Raw genomic sequence first — 24519 nt, 5'->3', positions numbered from 1 at the left:
CTATTTAAAGATGTGTTCCGGGTTTGTCTAATGTTGCAGATTCTTATTTTTAAAATACCCTAATCATTATGTAGAACATTGATTATCTAATTCATGATTTTGTGATTTACTTCAGAGTACAGTTAGGTCAAAGTTATAATTAGTACTGCATGACCTAAAGATTACATCACAATTCAAAGAATCATTTTACAAACCCATTAAGGTTATAAAAAATAATAAAAATAACACTTAACTGTCATTTAGGTGTGACCTATTAATTCCATTTATATAAAATTTAATGTGAGCATTACGAAAACAAAATTATCTGACTATATTAAGGCTGTCCAAATCTGTAAGTTCATCAATGACTGTATTTATCAATTGTTTATTTCACTAACTATTACAGTCCCTGAAACGTTCTACTTTCCCATTTTTCCGTTCGCTCACCGTTCGTTCAGCGTGCGTTTACCATTCGCTCTCCGTTCACAGTTTTGCGTTCACCGTGCGCTCGTGTTCACAAAACGTTCACCGTTCGCTCTTTGTTCCATTTACTTTGCGTTCAACTTATGTTCATGCACCGTTCACTTATCGTTCAGTCTTCATTTTCATTCGGAACTCCGGAGTGAAAGGACTTATCTTTTTCATGGTAAGGATTCACACGTTTTTTAATTAAATAACTAAGATATCGTGTTTGAAGAATAATTATTTCATTGCAAAAAGTATCTACTATATATTTATATTATTATAACTTAGCTGTTACTTTATAAATGAAATTTCCCTGGAAAATAATCCATTAAGTACCTACATGTACATGTATGTAGAACGATGCTAAAATATTAGATTTAAATAAGGGCAATGTACACATTCTTCAAGCACGGCAACATTTTGTTGTAATTTAAAAGACAACAAAGCGTTAATGGATGGATAATAATCCAAGTCTTTTACCAGACAAGAATACACAAAAAAATATTTCTTACACGTATTTTTAAAAAAAATGCACGAAAACATTTTAGAACTACGTGTAGGTCTGAGAATTATGAACAGTAAATTAAATTCAGTTAATTTAATATTTTAAGAGTTAATTGAATTGATAGTGTGATTTTAAATTTTAGAAAAGACCAACTGTTTAAAATTTAATACATCAGAATTTTTTTTCTACTTAACGTTAAGTCTATTATTAGAGATGGAAAATTCCTTCCTTCACCGTACCTAAATTTAATAAAATATCTTTAGAGCTAATTAAATTGATAGTGTGATTTTAAATTTTAGAAAAGACCAACTGTTTAAAATTTAATACATCAGAATATTTTTCTACTTTAAGTTAAGTCTATTATTAGAGACGGAAAATTCCTTCCTTCACCGTACCTAAATATATGTTTGATTAAGAGCCCCTCCCCCCCCCCCACCCCCCTCACACTTTTCTCCGAAATCAAATTCTTAGTTAGTATTTTCAGTATATTTTAATTAATATTTAATGTGTATTGTAACACAAGAAAATCACTCTTAAAACGAACATCAAAACAGTCATTAAACAAATTATTTCAAAATATACATGTGTTGACAGTAGTATTTTTAATTGGCAGTGAATATGTTTCAAATTCAATTTCAAACTTAATCTTTCCAAGTATATATTCCCATTATTTATTTATTTTTTTTCTGCAGAAATGCGAAAATCAGATCAAGAAATGATAAAAAAAAATATTAAAGCTTCTTGGAAATACTAAGCGATTCTTTGCCTTCGGCATGTTCGGTGAAATGTGATTTCCACACCCTCACTATGTCGAATGATTTTGATTGACAGGACAAGCACGTGGACTTCCTGTGATCAACCGTGTGAACTTGAAGATGGAAAATAAAAGCCGATGAATACTGTCAAATGGATTTGTTAATCTTAAAAAATTGATTACTTTTACTGCTTGGAATATTTAGGAAAAATAATAAGAATTTTTATGATACAACAGATATCTGAGAATGAAGGGGGTATCTCTCTCTCTCTCTCCCTCTCTCTCTCCCTCTCTCTATCCCTCTCTCTCTCTTTCTTGTACATTTCTCTGTTCAATAAAATCTATGACAGCACATAACTTATTTAGTTTTGAAATTTTAATCTATTACAAATAAATTGATTGCCTCTTTCCATCATCTTGTCCCGAGTATAATCACGGTCGGGAAATATCTACAGATACATGTAGAAGTTAGCTAAAATAATCATCATTAAAGAATAAAAATGACACATAAATTTTTAATATTTTGCATTAGAATTTTAAAATCTGACTGTATTTATGCAATACGTCAACAGACATTTGTAAATTCAAAAAAAAAAATCTGTTATTTTACTCAGAATTGCCTTGTCACGGAAATACATGTATGGTTGTTTCAACCGGGTACAATGTAATTAATTATGTTCCCCAAACGAAGTTGGGGAACATATTGTTTTTACTCTGTTTCTTATTATTATTATTATTATTATTATTATTATTTTTCTTCTTCCTGTGAAAATTTTGTCCACGAGTGATCTTGTAAACTACACATCCGACTTAGGTAAAACCTTTTTAGGGTCAGCTTGCAAGAGCGCGCACGTGCAACACGAGAAATGACCAATATACTTGAAATAGCCGTAACTTTTACATTTTTTGATGAAATGTTTTGAAACTCATAATGTAAGGATATATTAGTAGCGTAGACAAGGTGATATATTCAACATAGCAACATCTTTTGCGCATGCACGTGCGCTTCGCTCTGATTGGCTGAAACTAAAGTCTCAATATCTTTCTTGTTTCTTGTCATAATCCTTTGAAATTTTGAACATAGTCCTACATTATGAAGGTCTAGAGCATGATATAACAGACTTTTCAAGAAAGCATGCGCATGCACGTGTGCTGCAATCTGATTGGCTGAAACTTTATATAGCTATAACTCCCTTGGTTTTCAACCAAACAGGATGGGATTTGGAACATAGATAGATATGATGGACTTCTGCAAGAAAGTATGGTCACTATGCACATGCATACACATGCGTGTTTGTGCGCTGCAATCTGATTGGCTTAAACTTTCTCTCTCTCCCTTCTTTTCAACCAAACGGGGTGGGATTCTCTCTCACAGATATATGAAATGGACTTCTACAAGAAGGTATGGTCACCATGCTCATGTATGCACGTACGTGCACGTGAAATGAGTAAAATAAAAAAAAACTTGAATGAGCGTATTTTTTTTAATACTTTTGGATTAAATACTTTAATATTTAGTATATTAAAATATATAAATTGTGTAGACAAGATGAAATGGTCATTACGCACATGCATTTACTTGCGCACGCGTGCAATGCTTAAATTTGAATGAACTTGGTACACTTCTGGGTAAACGTTGTTAAAGTCTCAAATGCATAGAATTTGTCTTATTTAATGAAGCTTACAAGGAATATGGCACCAAAAGGGAGTTGGGGAGCGTTTGGGGAACATCTGTAACGGTCCCCGTTACAATTAGCACTAGTTCATTCTATAAGTAGTTGTTTTATCTTCTACAGTCCACATTATTTTATTAGTTAAAAGAATAAGCATATTTACTATATAAGTATAGATTAATTTTATATTTATACTACTCGCGGTTGGTAACAAATACACATGTTTTATGGCAATTAAAATCGTGTTATTAAAATATCGATTTAAAACATTTGTATTGCAGAAAAAAATTGTTTTTATTAATTATTTATCTATTGTTTATTTATATTTTAGCACCTGAAATTAAAATTATAGAATAATTTCAATGCAAGGAAAAGATCGGAGGCATTCTGAATAAATCGTTCATCTTGCGTTCACCGTTCGTTCACTGTTCACTTTCTGCTCACGTTCGCGCTCCGTTGGCGTTCTGCATTCACTCAAGTTCACCGTTCACACATCATTCACCAAGTTGCATTCAGCGTTCGCACATCGTTCACTCACTGTTCGCTCTGCATTCGTTCACTGTTCGTCCAGCGTTCATTCACCGTTCAGGTGGGAAAGTAGAACGTTTCAGGGACTGTAACCAATCTCTAACTCAACTCTGCACACAGATTCATTAATTAACTTTTGTATTTAATTTAACCAATTAAAAGTTTTCAGTGGTGTTCCTTGATGGAAAAAAAAATACAATTTTTTGAATTTCTGTTTAAAATTTCCAGCTATTTTCCGTTGATGAGCTAAATTTAACCTGAGTGTAGATGTAGAATTTGATGACAGCTAGGAATCAGATTCAGGGGGAGTTAATCTCTAAGATGGAATTACAGAGAATCTCAGGGGTTCTGGTGATAAGACAGGATTCTATATATTATGCAGAAAAAATACATTATTACTGTCTTTTTAAAAAATACTCCTCTCTGCTCTGGATTGTTCTATACTCATGTGACTGTTAAGGCCCCTGAGCCTCTTGTTTTAATAACCCTCTATGTACATACCGGGTACTAGCTACTTCTAAATAAATAATTCTCTGCTTTTGATATTTTATTCCAATGAATGTTTTCAATTTTATTTAAAAATCGAAATTTCTGAATAAAATTTAACAATACAGCAGTTAACTCCAGAATTTATTTCCAAAAGTTTTGTATATTACCTGATTATTTTAAAGGGATGAAAAGACTGCTTTTACTTTTCACTGACAATTTAAATCTAGAAAATGTTATAAACACACAAGCAACAATCTGCGTTATCGTTTAAACCAAAAACTACATTCTCAAAAAAGATTTGTTGTATTTTTTAAACTCCAATAATGAATTGTAAAATTATACTTTAAAATCAAGGTCACGAGTGGTATCCTTATAATAATTTCCATAGTACCGGAATTAAATTGAGGGCAACTGGAAAGACTTCAACCGACCATAAGTAAGTTATTGATTTACATTATGGGAAGTGTGATGTAAGGGAATTGATATTAGACTTATCAGGATTTCAGCACGTATGTGTTGATTGGTTACATAGAAGTACATAAGACCGGGTTTAATTTCTTAAGTGGTCAGCTCATTATAGTGATAGTGACCAAACATTACTTCTCCTTGACAGTATATTTATCATCAGCAGGATTTTTTTTAGAGTACATTTACAAGGCCTAGCTGTATTGCAAGGTCTCGGATTTGGATTATTTGTTCGAAGTCTATAGTAGCTAGATTTTTACCTGGCTGGGTAATCAATAGGCAGGTCAGTTTACTGAGTAAACAACTGGACGAGATAAATTAAGACACGGTCATTCGGGGGACAAACAGAGTGACCCACATTTGGGTTCACTTTTATAAGTCTACACGTTTAGAGTGTGAGCAGGAGGTACTGTAACGCTGTGTAATAAGTTGATGATATGTCAGGATGAAGTATGCCAATTTAATCACAAGTTCAAGAAAGATGGTGAGAAATTTGTTTTTATATACATTCAAGTTATATATTGAATGTGGGCAGGAAGTCAACCTGTCGTTTCCAAGCAAGGTTTCATCATAATGATCTGTATTGTCAGCCACTCTTGAAATGTTGAGATGCATTTAGGTTTTGACTTTTAATCGTGATTATTTGTGATTATTTGCGAGGTTTTTAAATTTTTCTTTGGATTTTTTTTTTCATATGATGCAAAATACCTTGAGTGTTTTAAAGGGTTCAGTTTTTTTTAAATGCAGAAATAAAGGACCATAGTCAGGGTTTTTTTCAAGAAGTATATTTATTGATATCAGATACTATGTTGCGCAATTGAAATGTACTAAAACAGAAATGAAACTACATGACAAGTGCCTCATTTCCAAGAGAAAGTCAGTTTAACTTGACCTTTTTGCACTTACTGAAAGTGAAAAATATTGATTGAAGTACCGCTGATTCAAAAAACAAAACCATAGAAATTTCTTTTTCTATCCTACCTCTTTGAAATAGGATCATTCTTTCTTAATGTGAAAGTAGTAGATATAATAGGAGCAATGTATCTACATGGACTAAAGGATGACCCGAGACTTCTTATAATTTTAATGCTGGTGAATTTTTGACAAAAGATTGGTTTAGATGATATTAATTTGAATAATAATTAAATAATATATATTCAATTAATAGTTGTACAAATATTGGATATGAGTTATGATTTTATAAAATTGAAATGCACTTCAATCTATAATTTCATAAGAAACCAGCGATTTCAATGTGATGACAGATGATCTTATTCCATTCTGCTGTTGTTGGCATTTAAGGTTTTAAGGAATAGTTGTAAATCCATTCCAAAGTAACATGAAACAATCAGACTTCTTTGGATGCTGGATTTGACCTACATTTATTAGATGATCAAGTGACCACATTTAAGTTTCAGGAACAAGTCTGATTTCTAATTGATATAAATTAAAAACATGTTTGGACCAAACTTATTTAGAAAATTGCTCTACCAGACTTGCTACAGATGCTGAATGTTACTTGTATTTTCCAAGTGAGTGACCATATTAAAGTTTAATAGCACTGGCTCATTCACGAGTAACTATATAAGCCCTTCCAAGACTAAAGAACTATATGCGGTATATTGCATTTGTTTGCCCCCACAAAAGTCAAATTTTGAAAACTTCCTGAAATGTGCTGAATTCAATAAATTGTACGAGAAATATAAATTAACAGAAAATATTATAGTTCCAAAGCAGTGTATTCACAATTTTTGTTTTTATGACGTCACAAACTAGTCTGATTTTATATCCTTTTTCAGAAAAAGGACAAAATGGACAATATTTCAACAATTTTAGCTTTTAAAGTTATAGAGCGCATGTGTGTTCAGGAACAATATTGACATATTTCATTGATATTATCATTCTACACATTATATCAAAATATTTATCCTGAACACACATGCGCTCGGTGACTTTTATTTAAAATATCGACGAAATATGTACATTTTTCTGTAAAATTCATAAAAAACTGAAATTTACGTCATATTTGTGACGTCATTACGTACATATGACGTCATTACTTATGAAATTATTCAGTGCTTTGAAGTCAGCATATACTCCCCTGTTTAAGGACTTAATTAAATATTACTCCATCAAAGTTTGATTTGGGGGGCAAATATTGGTTAATACCGCATAAAGTTCTTTGCTTTGATTTTGCTTAATATAGGGATTAATTTACTCTACATTAGATCTTAAGCTGCTTCAGATGCTAGATCTGATCTAGATCTTTTCTGCATCAAATAAAGTGGTCAATTCCAAAGTTAAAATGGAATGGGCCTATTAAATGAAAGTGTAAATAACAGCTGGTATTAAAATATTAAATATAAGAAGGTTGAAAAAAGCACTGCAGAAGATGCAAATTAAGACAATGTGACACAAAATTTGTTATACTTTTGATGCACATCTTATTGATTTTCTGAGAATACTTGTACAAGATTTATTCATTTGATGGGTAAAAATGACAACATTTAGAGACGGACCACTGGAAAATATGGACATAGTATGCCTGAGGATGTCTCGGAGCGGTCCACGTAAAACTTGTCTACCATGGAATAATTGCTCTAAACTTCTTATTACACAATCGTATTGACTTGGAAAAACGGGAAAGGAATAAATGAGGTCATATTCTATGTAAAATCTATTCATCAACAAGTTAATTTGAATATACACATGGTGATATTATTATATACCCTGGGGTTTCTATGGGTTTGTACAGTAATGTGTCTGTCCAAAACATTCCTGGGTGGGCCATGCGTAAACACTATAACCTATCGGTGAGGGATCAGCCTTGAGGGACTGTACTGCCATCATATGACCATCATATCACAAGGTCAAAACCAAAAAAAAAACCAAAATAACAAAACAAAACAAAAAACAATGGCTGTCAATTCAGTTTTGAAATAAATACACTAAGCTTATTTCTGAAAAGCATTGATATGTTTTAAGAGTATATTTTCATAAATCTGCCATTTTCCAATGTATTACATTGGTAACTTTTTAGGGTAAATATGTCACTATGGAGCTCTTTATTTGACCTCTTCAGCATATAATGTCCATTAGTGGAGGTTAGTGTGTGTGTGTGCATTTGCATGTGTTTTATTTCTTTGTTTATATATTTCTTTTAAATCCCCTCCCCCATCCCAATCAAAAATTCTGAAATGCTGGATTGAAATTTGATGAAATGAAGTGTCTGAATAAAAAAAATAAATAAAAATGAAGCCTAATAACATATATATCAATGACTTTGTCTAGATCTAATTATATGTTCTTCAAAATTTTGAAAACTAAGAGCCACTCCAGGTCCTGTGAAACAAAAATTAATATATAGCCATAGGTGCATCGAGAAAAAAAAAATTAAAATCATGTATCATATCCTAGGGTTGCTAGGGTTGATTGACTTCTGGTTATTCCATAAATGGTTGGTTTTGAAAAAGACATCTGTGGCTGCAGTCCACAGCAATAATTCTTAAACTCCATGTTATCAGTAGGGATTTTCAGAAAAATACATTACTGGTACATGTATATGGATCCTGATATTTACCATACTCAGTACATGTATTCACTACTTATGATTTTCACTGTTACTAAAGCTTGGGTGGGTTGGCATCATTGACATTAGTTTATAATTTCCCGAAAGGGGTGCCTTTATCCCTTGCAAGTAAAATTTGGGAGTTGAAGGTATACCAGGATTGAAGCAGTTAGCCTTTTTTGTCTTGCTTAATGATGTATGAACACTCAATCAAATTTATTACACTTAGTATACAGTAATTAGGGCTGGAAAAAATGCAATATTTCAATATATTGCGATACATGAAATTACATTGTATCGCAATACATTTTAAAATCGATATATTGTAATATGCTTTAATTACAAATTTTATCATTAAAAATAATATTTATGAAAGTTTGTTATTAAGCCAAACAGTAAAACAGAAGTTGTTTTGTGGGACATTTCGTGGTACTTAAATGAAATCAACAAGATTTTTTTGGTTTTGGTTACTTATATATACAGTTATGTACCTCTGCATGTAAATTAAGTAAATATAGTAAGAAAATGTCATTTTAATTACATTTTAAAATATTGAGACATATCGCAATACAGTTTAAAAATATCGCAATATATTACACTTAGTATACCCAGCCCTACTAGTAATTTAAATTTATATAGAACTCAATATCTTGCATCATGTTGAAGTTTTGTCCCACTGGGCCCCAGGATCATGAAACATACAGTTGTACATCTTAATTATAATTCCAAGGACCAGGTTTTAGATAACGAAATTGACTTTATTACTTTCAATACTAAAGAAAACAATTAAAGCTTAGAAATAACAATTTCATGAGCTTACATGATATAAATAATAAATTAATTATACAACAAAAAAAATATCTGATGTATGGTCAGATTTCTTAGATCACAATCTTTCACTGGTTAAAATAAGTTAATTAAAACTTCCATTATCCCAAAAGGCAATGTATTTAGAATCGTGGATAGCACCAGATAAATTTGCAGTTTGGTTGACTAAAATTGGTATGTCTGTTCTATGTATAAAGAAAAAGCTATCCTTCCTAACTAAGACTAAGACTGGATTTACTTCAACATTTTTGACAGATACCAGTAACTAATTAATATATTGTTTTAGTCATTATTGTGCTTATTTAAGTACATTATACAAGTAATGAAAATTAATGCTACAATCTAAATTTGAAACATAAAGGTATGCCTATATGCAGGTCTATTTAATACTAGTGTAAGGGCAGACTTGGATTAGTTATTATAAATATATGAATTATTCATTTTTGTTTCTAGGACTGGGACAGAAAGAGTCCTGACTCATCAGTGGGGGTATCCATGACCTTTCAGAAGAAGGACAAGACTTGTCTGGTGTGTGGGGACAAGGCATTGGGATACAACTTCAATGCTGTCTCCTGTGAGTCCTGCAAGGCTTTCTTCAGAAGGAATGCACACAAGGTATGACCTGACATCCTGTAAACTGATCAAAAGTGTTGTTGTTGTTTTTTATGTCCCGGAATCAAAATATCCCGGGGTTACATTGTTATTGTCCTGTCTGTCTGTCTGTTTGTCTGTCTGTTGACAACTTTAACCTAGCCCTTAACTATTGCACTGTTAAGGGTAAATGTGTACCACTTCAGTACCACTATGTCCCACTCCAGAATTGTGTCAAGCAGGGGCATAGTGTTTCACAAACACATCTTGTTTTCTTATTATAACCAGTTTGAAAAACTGAGTTTTGCTGGTTTTAAAATTGAATTAATATCTATATTTTTGGTTTGTCTTTTTTTTTTAGTGAAACAGTATTCAAATTCAAAAAAAGTTGCAGAAAATATGATTGATAGCATTTTCTGATTTAATTGGTTTGAATTTTTTATGCAATGTTTACAATTTACAATTTGGATAAAGTTTTTTTGAAACTACGTTACAGTTATGTACATCCTGATGGAGAACTGATTTTGATATATAGCTATTTGTATAATTATAATGTTGGAAAAGGCTTTCTGAAAAATGTTTAAGAGCTGCTTTGTGTAAAAAGTCCCAAAATGAAAGGATGTTTCAGACTCTTTGGTGTCTTTTATTCATTTTTAAATGGGACATATTGAATGTACATTTGAATGGAAATGAACTTTGTTAATTGATAAAACATCAATAAATGTGAATGGTAATTGAATTGAAGGCAACAGTAAGAGACTTCTTCCTTGTATGTACAGTAGAAGTTTTTACTTGCTGCTTTTCAAACATGAAATCAAGTGTTATAATATTCGTATTGGAAATTTAACATATTACATTGACAGTGTGCAATGATGATGTCATAGCTGTATCGATATAGCTATATTTACAAGATGATTTTGACAAAAAGTGCTGAAGTGTATAAGTCATCAAACAAATAATTTCATCACAAAATATTAGCACATTTTTGTAAGAAAGGGAATGCTTTGACAAAGTTCCCTGGAAACATACAGCAGAGTTTTATTTGTACTTTATTTCTCCATTTACAATTTGAAATACCTTAAAAAGACTTAAAGTTTTAGTGAAATACTGTATACAGGGTTATTTTCACCCCATGTTATTTTCGCCCTTTTGCACTTCAAAATAATTTTGCCCCATTTTAAATTTTCCCAGTCATAGTTCCGTTAAACAAATTATGCTGTGTAATTTTTTCGCCCCGTTTTAAATTGGCCCAATCAAGAAGAGGACGAAAGGGGCGAAAATAAGACGGGGGCAAAAATGTCCCTGTATACAGTATTCCTTTAATAAGTGATCTTTAGATGTTTGAAAATTAAGGCTTTCCTTCAAAGTCATTGTTTCTCAGACTTCAATTGTTTTATTATACAGTTTATATTTATAAATTGTCAGAAAAATTGTCAGCATTTAGAAATTTTCATGTAATAGCACATTGTGTGTTGTGAAATGATGTGAATTGGTTGGCAGCTAGAGTTCATTTTGAATCAGCTGAAGTAGCATATTTTAGTCCTGAAAACAGGCAAAAATGACATTTTAAATGGTGTAAACCTTTATATCTGCACTTTGGCTTTAATCAACTCAGATTTTTGCAAAAAAAAAAAAATTGTAATATTCCAAGGTACAAAATTTTTTGATACTTTAAACAAAATTATCAAATCATAATGCTAGCCTGTATAGCACACATTAATTAAAACACATTTGCATGTCATCTTCTTGGACTATTAAATTGCAATTTATACTAGCCAGTGCCTACAAAGTGATACATCTACATGTACTTTAATTAATGTTAATACTCCTTATTTAAGAAACTAAAAATTTCAGATAGGTCAAAAGATCAAACTGACAGGGGTTTTATGGTGGTAATACATAACGGCCAACTGAGACATGACTTTTTCTGGCTTTACCATCATGCCAGGTTATGAAACAGTGTATAGTGTTACAGGCTTACTGTGTAAAAAAAAAAAAATCTGGTTTAAGGGTGAATAGGTAGCTAGAGACTGCAAAATTGCTTCTCAAGTCATGTTTTGTTATTTGCAAAGAAAGTTTATTTATTTCAGCTTTTTCTTGACATTATTTTAATAGTGTATTTGTCAATATATATATAGCATGTATGCTGTAAACATGTTAATTCCTGTCTGTAAATTGACTTTTTGGCATCAGAGTGTTCTGTATGGTCACTAAGAACTCAGATATTGACCCTACTTGTACCAGAAAAGTAAATACACTTTTGTGTGGTGTGGAAATATATTTGAACATTTCAAAGAGTTGTTATTCCCTAGTCATTAATCATAGGTTTCTGGCACCTGAGACAATTCTGTACTGTCCGTTGCGTAGGTTTTTTTTTGTTTTTTTTTTTTGGTTTGTTTGTTTTTTTAACTGGTTTTGAGGGCAAAAAGTTTATGCTTAATTCTATCAATATTGATAGTGAATTTAGTCAAGAGTTCACTGGCTGTTTTGGATTATACTACTTAGAGACCTGGTGAATTAATGCATGTAACATGTAACAAGATTATTTTTAGATCAACGGAGTCACTTTGGTGACCTATTGCTGTCTATTTATCGTGTTTATGTCCAGCTTTGTGCGTGTGTTTTGTGAAAACATTTTCACATTTTCAGAACCACTGGACCAAATTGTCACTCAGACTTGTTATGCTTTATGTAAAAGGGAAATAAATTTGTTTAAATGAAGGGCAGTGCCCCCCCCCCCCCCAATTCAAGGGAAGACTGATAAAAAAGGATTCAAATTATATGTATTCTTTGTTAGAAGCATTGAGCCTGAAAAATTGAAAGACTTCAAAGAAAGCCTCATAACAACATGTACATTCAATTTCTGTTCAAATCATGACCCAGAGGGATAGGGTGTGACATAAAAGAGGATTGAAATTAACATGAATAAGATATTAGAAGAAATCTTTAAGAATTTTCTCGACAACAGTAGACCATGATTGGTCATTGGTCATATTATTTCGGAAGGTTCCCTGGTTGTACACATATAAGTTCAAATTAAGACATGAAGAGCATAGCCACAAAGGGTCCTTGAAGTTTAAGAATAGATAAGGACGTGTAGGAAAAATATTATTTACAAGAACAAAAAGGCATGATTAAACATATTTATGCAGAAGTCTTCTCAGATAGCGAAGCTTCAAGTTTGTTCAAATCATGACCCAAGGGGGTGAAATAAGGCCACAATGAAGGATCAAACTTTTTACTCAGGACAGATCTTTGCAAATCTTCAATCTTAAGAACTACAAGGTGACTGCTTAGGCCCATGGACCTCATGTTTCCTGAATCAAACTCAGATGAGGAATTCCAATATACATGTACATGTATCTTTTATTTTGTGTGTATATGTGTGTGTGTGGAATGAGTAGGGGTCATTTAAATGAAAGAGAATATCAAACTTGAAAGGCAGTGTCAAAACATCAGAAATAAGCTATCTAGTGCACTTGATTTTTAAGCTTTTTCACTGATTCAGAATAAATGAAAATTTATAAAATATTGTAATTTTTATATGCCCGTCTTATTATGTTATAGGCTTTGTGTCCATCCGTCTGTCCGTCTGTTAGCTTTTCTCGTGTCCGGCTCATAACTTTAATACTATAAGGCCTAGAGTTATCAAACTTTGTCAGCTGATACATCTTGGGTAGAGGGTGTGTCGCGCACAAAAAGTAGGTCGCTCTGACCTATAATTAAAATGTTATAGCCAAATATGGAAAAATCCTGTCCGGTCCATAACTAGAAAACAATAAGACTTAGAATCATCAAACTTGGCCAGTTTATGCATCTTAGGTAGAAGGTGTGTCGCGACCTATTTCAAGGTCACTGTGACCTTTAATTTAAGTGAAATTTTTAAAAAAATGTGTCTTTTTTTCTTTTCATTTACACACTCCAAAAAATGTAAGAGTATAGCACTATCCTTATTAAAAAAATGTTAAATCAAGAAAATACTTATTTTTTTAGCATATTCTTGACAGCAATCTATAACAAATATAATGTATGTTAGAGAAATTCCACCACTCCCATGAGTGTAGTTATCAAGCACTGGTCAAGAAGAATTTTGATAACAGAAAATTGCACTCAAAGTAGAGCATCAGTGCTATCTATATCCCACTGGGTATTGGGCAAATTGGGTTAGCCTGTTGGATTAAAAATAGCTCTTGTTGGCTAGCCTAAGTTTTAAAATGAATTTGATGAAAAGTAATTAAAACTAATTTGATATTGCATATTAAACTATTTTGATATTACATAATATTATGAACTTAAAAACTAATTTCATGGGGTTGGGGTGGAATCAGCATGTCCAAATGAATTGCATATTAAAACCTGTTTGACATTAAATCTAAAAAAAATTGTTGATGTTTTAGATGTTTTAAAATTGTTTTATGGTAGATAGTGCAGATCCAATAATCTCTTGGGAGTAATGAGTAGACAAGCATCCAGTTAAAGATTAATTAATGTGTTCAATGTAGGAAAGCTAAGCGTCTCAATCATTTCTTCAGAGCATTGTCTTATCTGTATCCTTTGGGAATTAGACAGAAGAACTGCTGGTCAGTTTATATTTGATGGCCAGCCTTTTATTTTCAAAATTAATTAGGTATAGATTAAGTTGTTCAGACTAATTTGATATTTTCTAATATGATGGGCATTTGGCAAGGTCTAACACAACCAGTATAGAAATCTATGAATGGTACAATATTTGTTATAATTAATGCCTACACCACAGGAGATGGATAAACAAATATTTTAAGGAATGGAAAAATCATGGAAAATCTTAAAATCAAGGTTGACATCAGATTTTCTTGCACTTTAAACTGTTTAAGATAATTGTAATTTTTTGACGGGCGTATCATGCTGTGGTGTGGAACTTTATTTTGTTATTTTAGTCCATAATAGAAAGTCATAAATTTTCAGGTAATTCGTGGGAGGTGTGAAGGAAGATGTGACATCACAATAGAATCACGATCTTTCTGCAAAAAGTGTCGTCTGGCAAAATGCTTCACAGCTGGTATGAGGAAAGACATGATACTGAGTAAGTTAAATTTAGAGATTGTAAGCAGATCAGTTTATAAAAAAATTCTTTGAAAGCTTCTAGTGGTAATGAACACCTGTGTATAAATGTATTGTTCTTGGAGTTTTTGTATAAGCATTCTGACCTGTTGAACTTAATACTGCTTATATTTTTAGCTAACCTGAGCTGAAGGCAAAAGTGAGCTTTTCTGCTCATTTGTTGTTTGTCTGTTGCCACTGTAATCTTTTCACATTTTCATCTTCTTGTCAAGAACCAGTGGGCCAAAGTCAACCAAACTTGGTACAGAGTATCCTTGGGTATAGGGGATTCAAGTTAGATAGTGAAAATTGGGTGGGTATGGGTAATCTAAGTTTTACATAGAAATATATAGGAAAAATCTTTAAAAATCTCCTCAAGAACAGCTAAGCCATGATTGTTGATATTCAATAGATAGTGAAGATTCAAGTTTGCTCATCAAATGACCCCAGGTGATAGGGTGGGGCCATAATGAGCAAAGTATCACTTTGAAATACAGTATACATGTATATAAGAAAAACATTTAGAAATGATATCTTCCCAAGAGGAGCAAAGCCATCATAAGTGATATTTTATGGAAGCATCTTTAGGTTGTGTGGGTCCATCTAACAAAAGTAAACTGAATTTAGGAAACAGCTTAGAGAGGTTCCTTAACAATAAATGAAAATTTGATAGCATCTTTAAAATCATCTTTATCATTCAGAAATATATATGCAATGTATCAGAATCTTTTCTTAGAAAAGTAGCACTTGCAAATAATATTTTTTGTTTCTTGAAGATGATGAGCAGAAACAAGTAAGGAAACAGAAAATTATCATCAACAAGTTACGGAAACATGGCCAACTTCCACCAGAGGATACCTACGCTGCTACTCAGCAGGATGTCAGCGACACTCTACAAGATCAGTTCCGTTCACAGACACTCCACAATTTACGGATGTCTTTCCCGAACTTGTCGGACAAAGAGCTGGATGTTCTGATGAAAATGAAAAGTGAGCCCTTCAATGCTAGTAGGTTCCCTTCAGCTGACATCAAATATCCAAGCTGGAGTGAATCGCAAGAGATTGTGGCTGAAACCATAGCAAGCTTACCCGAGATTGACCAGTGCATTCTTAATGAGTTAAGGATAGCTCATGAACAGAGTTCATTCTTGGCAAACACTTCAACATCATTAAAAGCTCCACCATCGAATGCTACGGAGTTTGTGAACTTAGCGGAAGGTTTTGTGAGAAGGATAATTAAAGTGGCGAAGAACATTGAATTCTTCAAAATGATTTGTAAGGAGGACCAAATTGCTTTACTAAAAGGCTCAGTAGTGGAGATTATGATGCTACGATCAGCAATAAACTATGATGTTCAAACAGAATCTTGGAGTTTTAGCACTATGAAGTGTTTGTCTAAAAGTCCTGGCCCCTCATCGAGTTCTGATTCAGGGTCAGGATCACAGATGAGCGGAGCTTCTCCTTCCACAGAATTACAGGCTGAACCATTATCCCAAAAAATGGGCATGGGAATGGGAGCATTTCCTGGAATGGGACAAATGGGAGGACTAGGCAAAGAAGAGGATTTGATGAAACTGCGGGAGATGATGGGTGCTCGCATGAAAGAGGAGGGAGGGGGGATCAGTGGTGTTGGAACAGTCAGTGCAGATATTCTCAAAATGGGAGGATCAGAAACTCACAATATGTTCTTGACTTATTCTAAATTCATCAAGTCCCTGATGAGGACAATTCATGGGGATTTATTGGCATTAAAGCTTCTGATCATGCTGTCTTTGTTTTCAGCAGACCGACAAGGTGTTCTTGAACATGACAAAATTCAACAGATCCAAGAGTGTTATGCTGGAATTCTACAAAAATATGTTCAGAGGAGATTTCCAGAGGACAAAATCATGTTTGCCAAAATTGTTATGAAACTGACCGATCTTCGAAATATTAATGAAGTGCATACGAAAATGTTGCTCAAAATGAAAGTGGACAGTATAGAACCTTTGTTGATAGAAATATTTGATTTGCCAAATGAGTGAATGTTACAAGCTTATTTCATTACATTCAGAGTTCATTATATCACCAATTGCTCAATCATCTGAATATTTTATAACATCATATTGATTGTAATACTAAATTGAAGCTTCATCTTCACTTGTTTTCAAATTGTAAATATGGCTGTTTGATAGTTCATTCCTTCCAGTGCATTGTTCAGACAATGCATGAAGAATTTTCAAGCATGAAAAAGAGCCACATAATATTGCAATTTATCAAGCAATTAATTACTTTTATGAAAAGAATTTGCAAATGAGTTCTTGAATTTCGAACTCATGTTAAATGTTTTAGATACTGTATTTAAGTAGAGTAGGATTCATAACTCAATCACATTGTCAAAACGCAAAATAAGCATGAAACAAATGTTACATATTACATTGTGTTAGCTGGGGGTTAAGTAAACTAAGTAAAGCTAATTATTACTAAAATGAAATGGTAAAATGATGGTTTGTTAAAATGACTATACGTTTTTTATTGAACACTGAAAAATAAATTAAAAGTAAGAACCCAAGCAAATACCAAGTGTAAAATGTGTAACAAAAGGATGTCATCTTGTTTTATTGATGAATTTTTACAATTACCATTTTTCCAAAGTGTTTGATTCCTGAATGTAGAGTACCGGTAATTTACAGCTGTGTCTATTGTAGATTGTTGTGATTTGTACTAAAATGAATGCCAGATCAGAATTAAGTTTTATCAGTGAATGCTAACATAATTTTCCTGGTAAAATAAACTGTGAAGCATTATTAATTTTTGTTTAAATACCTTTATACATGTATTGTATTTTCAGTCCCTAAAGAACATTTTGCAAAGTGTTAACATATGATTACTTAATTTTCTCAAACCTCTGTTAGAAATTTTATATCAGACCAAGATATTTATCACTTTTTATGAAATCCGTTGCTAGTTACTAATTTTGCCTCATTTTTTTGCTCCAAAACCTAAATTTTGAAAGGTCAAAGACCTTAGCCTAGATACATATATAGAAGGCAAACTATTTTCAAAAGAAATGTCTTTATTTCTTGACACATAGGGAAAAAATTATCATAGGGTATGTAAGTTTTTAACTTTAATGCTGAATTCTTTTTCTTTATTTTGTAAACATGTTTTCTTGTTTAATGTTGTACTTGTTAATTGTTGTTACAAGAATTTTGTTTTTACTTGCTTTTTTCAATATTTTCGACTGTTAACTGACAACTAACACATGTGAATAGTGCTTCATAACCTTAACTCTGTACAACAGGATTTCAAATTGTTAGGACTCCTTAGAATTGAAAACAGTACTTCTGTCCTAAACCTACCAGCCAAAAACTTGTCCAAGTTGACAAATGGCAAAATTTGAACATCTCTTGACTCTTCACTCATGCTTGTACATAATTTTCTAAATGTAAGAAGATCAAGAAACCTTGTTCAACTGTTATCATTCAATGCGTTTTAGATTTTTTTCACAACTTTGATGAATCTTTTTTTTCTGGTGTTGTTTGACTTGTTAAAATGTTTCTTCTACTCCTGACCGGTGGTAATTTGTCCCAGTGCTATAGGAGCTTTACTTTTTGCTTTTCTGCTTTCAACAATGAAGATGTGACAACACACATACCATGTGATTTATTGATCGTGTTAATGGATAATTCAGTGTACAAAGTTCATGAAGTGTTATTTCTCTTCGTGTGATAATCGTAAATATTCCATGTGGCAACAAAAGATTTCTGATGTGAGGATTTTCAATAGTGTAGGTTCTTTCACACTTTTCATGAAAAATCTGCTAGAATACAGTCTTACTTACCTGGTTGATATTGTCACTGTAAAGAATTTGTTAAAATTCTGAGTGCAAAAAGGTTATTTGTATTTTTATTTAAAGAAACAGAGATTTAGAATAGAGGGAAATGACTTTTTTTTTCAGCATAAAGAATCTTCGAAAGTAAAAAGTTACATATTTATCCTTTTAGCATCAGTATATTAACAGCTGTATGAATGAGTGCATGACCTTTAAAAAAAAATTTAAGAAAAGACTGGTAAATACAATATTTTCCTTACCACTGTTAGTTAGCAACAAAATGGCTGTAAATGGTTGTAGTGGTAATCTATACATGTACATCCCATGAGAATTTTTATACTTGTCGATTGTTCATCATTTCCATTCCGCTTACGTTTGTTTTAAAGCGATGTTTTTTTTTTTATATATAAAGAAAGTGAATTAATTTTTGACAAACTGCTGTGAGATTTCAATGACTCAGGACATTACAAAGGGCAAGGGCATTGTATCAATAGAACTTCCCATTAGTTCACATATACCTGTACCATGAAAATTAGGAACAAGTCATTTATAGATTCAGATTTCTATGCTGTCATTACTAGCCACTTGTCTACCTTGCCAGGATTTTTCTTGAGACTTTAAATCCAATAACTTCACAATTTTTAGTTTCCTTTTTATTATCAAGTTCTCAGTCTGTCTTTGAATTTCTTTAAAAATGCTAGTACACACTCTGAAAATTGTATTCTAATTTCAGTTAAACCTGACATTGGGGCCATAAAACTTAAAGAAGCTCACTTTTGATTGCAGTCTCACTTTTACAAAGGGAATTAATAGTGGAAAAGTGAGACTGAGATCAAAAGTGAGCTTTTCTAAGTTTTATGGCCTCAGAGCCTGGGGCCCCTTTTACAAAACAACTTACGACTAAGACCAAAAATTTCAGATTGTTGTAATATTTTGCAAAATTAATATTTCTCTTTCAAATCGTTTGTGTAGAAATATCATACTACATTCCTTTTAAAAAGTTTAAAGTAATTTTCGATAAAATGTTTATTAAAAATTTATACGAAGAATTAGATTTGGTCTTAAGTCGTAAGTCCTTTTGTAAAACGGGCCCCTGATATTCCCTTAACTTACTTAGTTTTGAATTTGGTGTTAATTCCAAAGAACAGTTTTAATTTGGTCTCAGCAAGATAATTGGTGAAATTTCACCAGGATGCCTCCTACATAATTACATAGTCTTACTTCAGTTAAAGACCTAGAGTTCCTGTATATTGGTTTTTGATTTCAATGAATGATGTTACAAATTGGATCCATTCAAATTGTTCTTTTCTTTCGAAAAGTCAAATGAGGATCTTACGATCATTGTAAATTATGAACAAAATTAAAGATGGAAGATGTATAGTATCAGTAGGGACTTTTGGTTTATATCTTTAAAATAACATTGTTTCAGCAATGCAGACAATGAAATAGAAAAGGCAGGGTACTGCTGGCATTTTAGAAAAGGTTTAAGAAATCTGTCTCTTTTATGGTCTATTATGTACATGTTGATCAAAAGCATGGACAAGAACACCATACTGATATTATTTTGTACCTTTAATATAGGATAATGATAGAAATATTGAGAATCCTTTTTTTAAATCAAGGAAATTAGCTTGAGTGATTGTAGGATTAAATGATTTTGAAAATTTTTTAATAGGAACGATATATATTTAAAATCTTGATATTAAATATTTTGCCAAACTTTAGATGTAGATGAAGTTGATATATTTTTCTAAAAATAAATCTACTGTAATTGTAAGCTGTGTGGTTTCAGCTCTTACACAATTGTCACCATGTCATTTTTTTTATATATTGACATATTAGGATTCCATGATATACAGCCACAACTTTTCCATTTTTTTTTGGCCAGATTGCAGAGCAAAACTTGTCCATGGATACCCAATGCTCATTCATTCATTTGCTTTATTCAACTGTTGTTTCACACGTACAACATTTAAATTAAACTTTTTTTGAGGTTTTTGCCAAATTATCCTCCACATACTTGAAGGTTTACTATGTTTACCGTTAATTGTTACATGTAGAAACACTCCATTGGAGTTGGCCTTTCCCTTCCTCTTAAAACTGGTCTATAAAACAGATAGTTTTGTTCTGTTAGCCTAGTAATTTGATTATCTTCTTTTAGTAATTACTTATACATGAATCAGGATGAGGTTAATGAAGAATCTGGGTGAAATAAACTACAGTAGTAATTCTCTTCCAAAATTAAATGAAGAAGTAGCACATTCTGAGCTGACATTGTCATTGACTTTTGAAATAAATCAATGAATCATTCTCCTCTAGGTAAATTTGTTTGATTAATAAAAATTACTTCACTTAATTAGATAAGTCAAGGTGATCAATGATTCCAGTACATTTCTGAATTAATCTTTCTCTGTGGAACTGTAAAATGAAACCTTTCTTTGGATACATGTAATAGCTACTCTCACTGTCATGTACACATAGATTAATCTGGAGGATCTGTAGTCCTTTGATTCTTATTTGACTTGAATTGCTGAAAAATAATTAAAATAATGAAAATAATAATATGTGATTGATGAGTACAAATGTAGTATGTATTAAATGTCATTTTCATTGTTGACTTTGACCTTTACCCTTGAAACAAATTTTTTTCAAGGATTTTTTTTTTCAAGGTGATGTCTCTTTATGCTGTCACAACATTTATGAGTTTTGGATACTTTGCAATCTGGCCCTTCAGTCCTTAAAATTAGCAAATTTTTAACTTAGAATATGCACTTTTTTGTGTGCAATTTGCATTTGAAAATGTTATTTTTGAATTTCTGATATGTCCATTGAGGCCACTTGCTATTAACAAATTTTCTTGAAAAGTTGTGATAATGGGTACCAAATCTATGCTTTAAGAGGTAAAATGAACAATGATTGAATGAATAAGCCAAGAAAATTCATTTTTTTTTCCCAAATAATTTCTTTATTGTCTATGAAAGGATTTTTTTATATTTAGATTTATATGGGGTATGGAAAAGTAATAATTGTAATAACAAAATCTTTAACTTTTAATATTTTAATACTTCCAGAAATTGAAATTTGCCTCTGATATACACGTGCATGGATACCAATCCATGCATCCGATTTTTTGTTTGTAGCAAGTGTCCTTAAATATAAAAGAAGACATTGTAAAACCAAGAGCGGTCTACATCGAGAAGTGCTATTTCTGTCCAGTATTCCACATTGATACATGTAGTTGTCTTGTTATGCTTTGTAGTTTGCCTTCGTTTAATGTGATATGTTATGTTATGTAATAAATTCTATCTATATTCTGTCTGTACGTGTCGTCGTTTTCTTTGACCAGGAAATGGTTTCTACGAAGCGAGATTGATCTGGTATAACTCATTAACAATGTGCATTGGTCGACTTTTCTTTTTAGTTCATTTAGTACTTCTTTGAGAAAAGCATAAAAGTCAGCTGTTTATAGAACTTGATGACGTTTTTATTCATAGAACAAATTATGTAATGGACCTTACTTTTAAGCTGTGCCATAAAAAGATAATTTTGCTGATTTCCCTGACAGTAAATTAAACAAGCTAATTCAGAGAATCTTTGTCCCCTGCTGAAGGTTAAAGAAGAGGATGCACGGAAAGGGAGTGGGGTTGGACACTTAAAGAAGGCTAGTCGAGACGATAGGAATTAATGGTATTAAATTTCATTGCTTAAGCTTAAAATCTTCAGGAATTGCCCGGAAATGAAACTTTACACACTAACAGAATGTATGATTTTACGACCTTGACCTTTGATCTCAAAATAAAAGGGGTCTTCCATAGAGTGTAGGAAGTTATAATATAAAACTTCACTGCAAAGGCTTCTCGAGATATCGTGAAACAAAAGTAGTAAAACAGACAGAATTTATGTCTTTGACCTTTAGACCTCAAAATGATAGGCGTCGTCCTTAGGCCATAGAGCATGTGTAAAATTTCATTGCAAAGGCTTAAGGCTTCTCGAGATATCTCGCGGAAACGAACGTATACGAGAAATACAAACGGACAGACAGGTCGAAATTAATATCCCCCACTTTGTGAAAGCAAGGGACAAACTAAATAAATAAACAATGGCCAAAAAGAGGTCAAAAATACACACCCTTGCATGCTTTTGATTTATTAGTACTCGCCGATTGTCACCGTATATAGAATATACAATTTGTCTAAATATATGTGTTCCATTGTTTTATACTTTTCAAAATTGAAAATTTATGAACATGTAAAACAATTTTCAAGATCAGATGTGATATAAAAAGAAATTTAAGGTTTCTTTGTAAGCGATTTTATGGGCGTTGATCCGAAATTATGGCGTACGTAGACAATTAATATAAACATCAAATTATTTTTAGCTCACCTGAGCCGAAGGCTCAAGTGAGCTTTTCTGATCACATTTTGTCCGTCTCCGTCCGTCCGTCCGTCTGTCTGTCCGTCTGTAAACTTTTCACATTTTCGACTACTTTTCAAGAACCACTGGGCCAATGTTGACCAAACTTGGTACAAAGCATCCTTGGGTGAAGGGGAATTTAAATTGTTAAAATAAAGGCCCAAGTCCTCTCACAAGGGGAGATAATCAAGAAAAGACAAAAATAGGGTGGGGTCATTAAAAAATCTCAAGAACCACTGGGCCAGAAAAGCTGAAACTTATGTGGAAGCATCCTGGGGTAGTGTAGATTCTAAATTGTTCAAATCATGACCCCCGGGGGAAGGGCGGGGCCACAATAAGGAATCAAAATTTTACATAGAAATATATAGGAAAAATCTTTGAAAATCTTCTTCTCATGAACCACTGGGTCAGAAAAGCTGAAACTTATATGGAAGCATCCTGGTATAGTGTAGATTCTAAATTGTTCAAATCATGACCCCCGGGGGAAGGGCGGGGCCACAATGGGGAATCAAAATTTTACATAGAAATATATAGGAAAAATCTTTGAAAATCTTCTTCTCATGAACCACTGGGTCAGAAAAGCTGAAACTTATGTGGAAGCATCCTGGGGTAGTGTAGATTCTAAATTGTTCAAATCATGACCCCGGGGGAAGGGCGGGGCCACAATGGGGAATCAAAGTTATACATAGAAATATATAGGAAAAATCTTTGAAAATCTTCTTCACAAGAACCACTGGGCCAGAAAAGCTGAAACTTATGTGGAAGCATCCTGTGGTAGTGTAGATTCTAAATTGTTCAATTCCTGACCCCCGGCGGAAGGGCGGGGCTATAACTGGGAATCAAAGTTTTACATAGAAATATATAGGAAAAATCTTTGAAAATCTTCTTCTCAAGAACCACTGGGCCAGAAAAGCTGAAACTTATGTGCACATGAAGCATCCTGGGGTAGTGTAGATTTCAAAATTGTTAAATTATGATCAGTGGGGTAGGGTGGGGCCACAATTACAATCAAATTTTTTAATAATAATATATAATGAAAAATAATAATAATTTATTTAAAGAGAACCACTGAGCAGAAAAGCTGAAACTTATGTGCACATGGAAGGACATTCACAATAATACAATTATAAAAACATTGTACAAAATGTATAATAAATAATGAACATCAGTGGGGTAGGGTATGCATTATGTATTACAAGGGGAAATTATATAACATTCTGGTAAAGAACAGAATGATCAAAGCTTCTCAGGTGAGCAATGTGGCCCATGGGCCTCTTGTTGTTTAGTAGGGTTAGCCCCAACAAAAATACTATAGTTACATATAACTATAGTTTACTAGAGTTAACTATAATTTATTATAGTTAACTAT

The 24519-nt window shown here is 32.4% G+C and overlaps 1 protein-coding gene across 4 annotated transcripts in view; it reads left to right on the top strand.

Annotated features, from left to right (window-relative positions):
- Positions 1-22055, top strand: part of LOC134236693 (vitamin D3 receptor B-like) — a 53923-nt gene extending 31868 nt beyond the window's left edge. For 3 of the 4 annotated variants that reach the window (XM_062718865.1, XM_062718867.1, XM_062718866.1), the window contains exons 4-6: positions 9708-9869; positions 14790-14907; positions 15701-22055. In XM_062718865.1, coding sequence (XP_062574849.1) covers positions 9708-9869; positions 14790-14907; positions 15701-16947 — 1527 coding nt within the window. In that variant the 3' untranslated portion in view covers positions 16948-22055. The remainder of the gene's footprint in view (positions 1-9707; positions 9870-14789; positions 14908-15700) is intronic. The other variant, XR_009985665.1, reaches the window with a different exon arrangement.
- The last annotated feature ends 2464 nt before the right edge of the window (positions 22056-24519 follow it).

This window comes from Saccostrea cucullata, unplaced genomic scaffold (assembly GCF_032062105.1).
Source record: "Saccostrea cucullata isolate Sc308-1 unplaced genomic scaffold, CSIRO_AGI_Scuc_v1 ctg122, whole genome shotgun sequence".
Lineage (NCBI taxonomy): Eukaryota > Metazoa > Mollusca > Bivalvia > Ostreida > Ostreidae > Saccostrea > Saccostrea cuccullata.
This window is presented reverse-complemented; position numbering and strand designations above follow the sequence as displayed.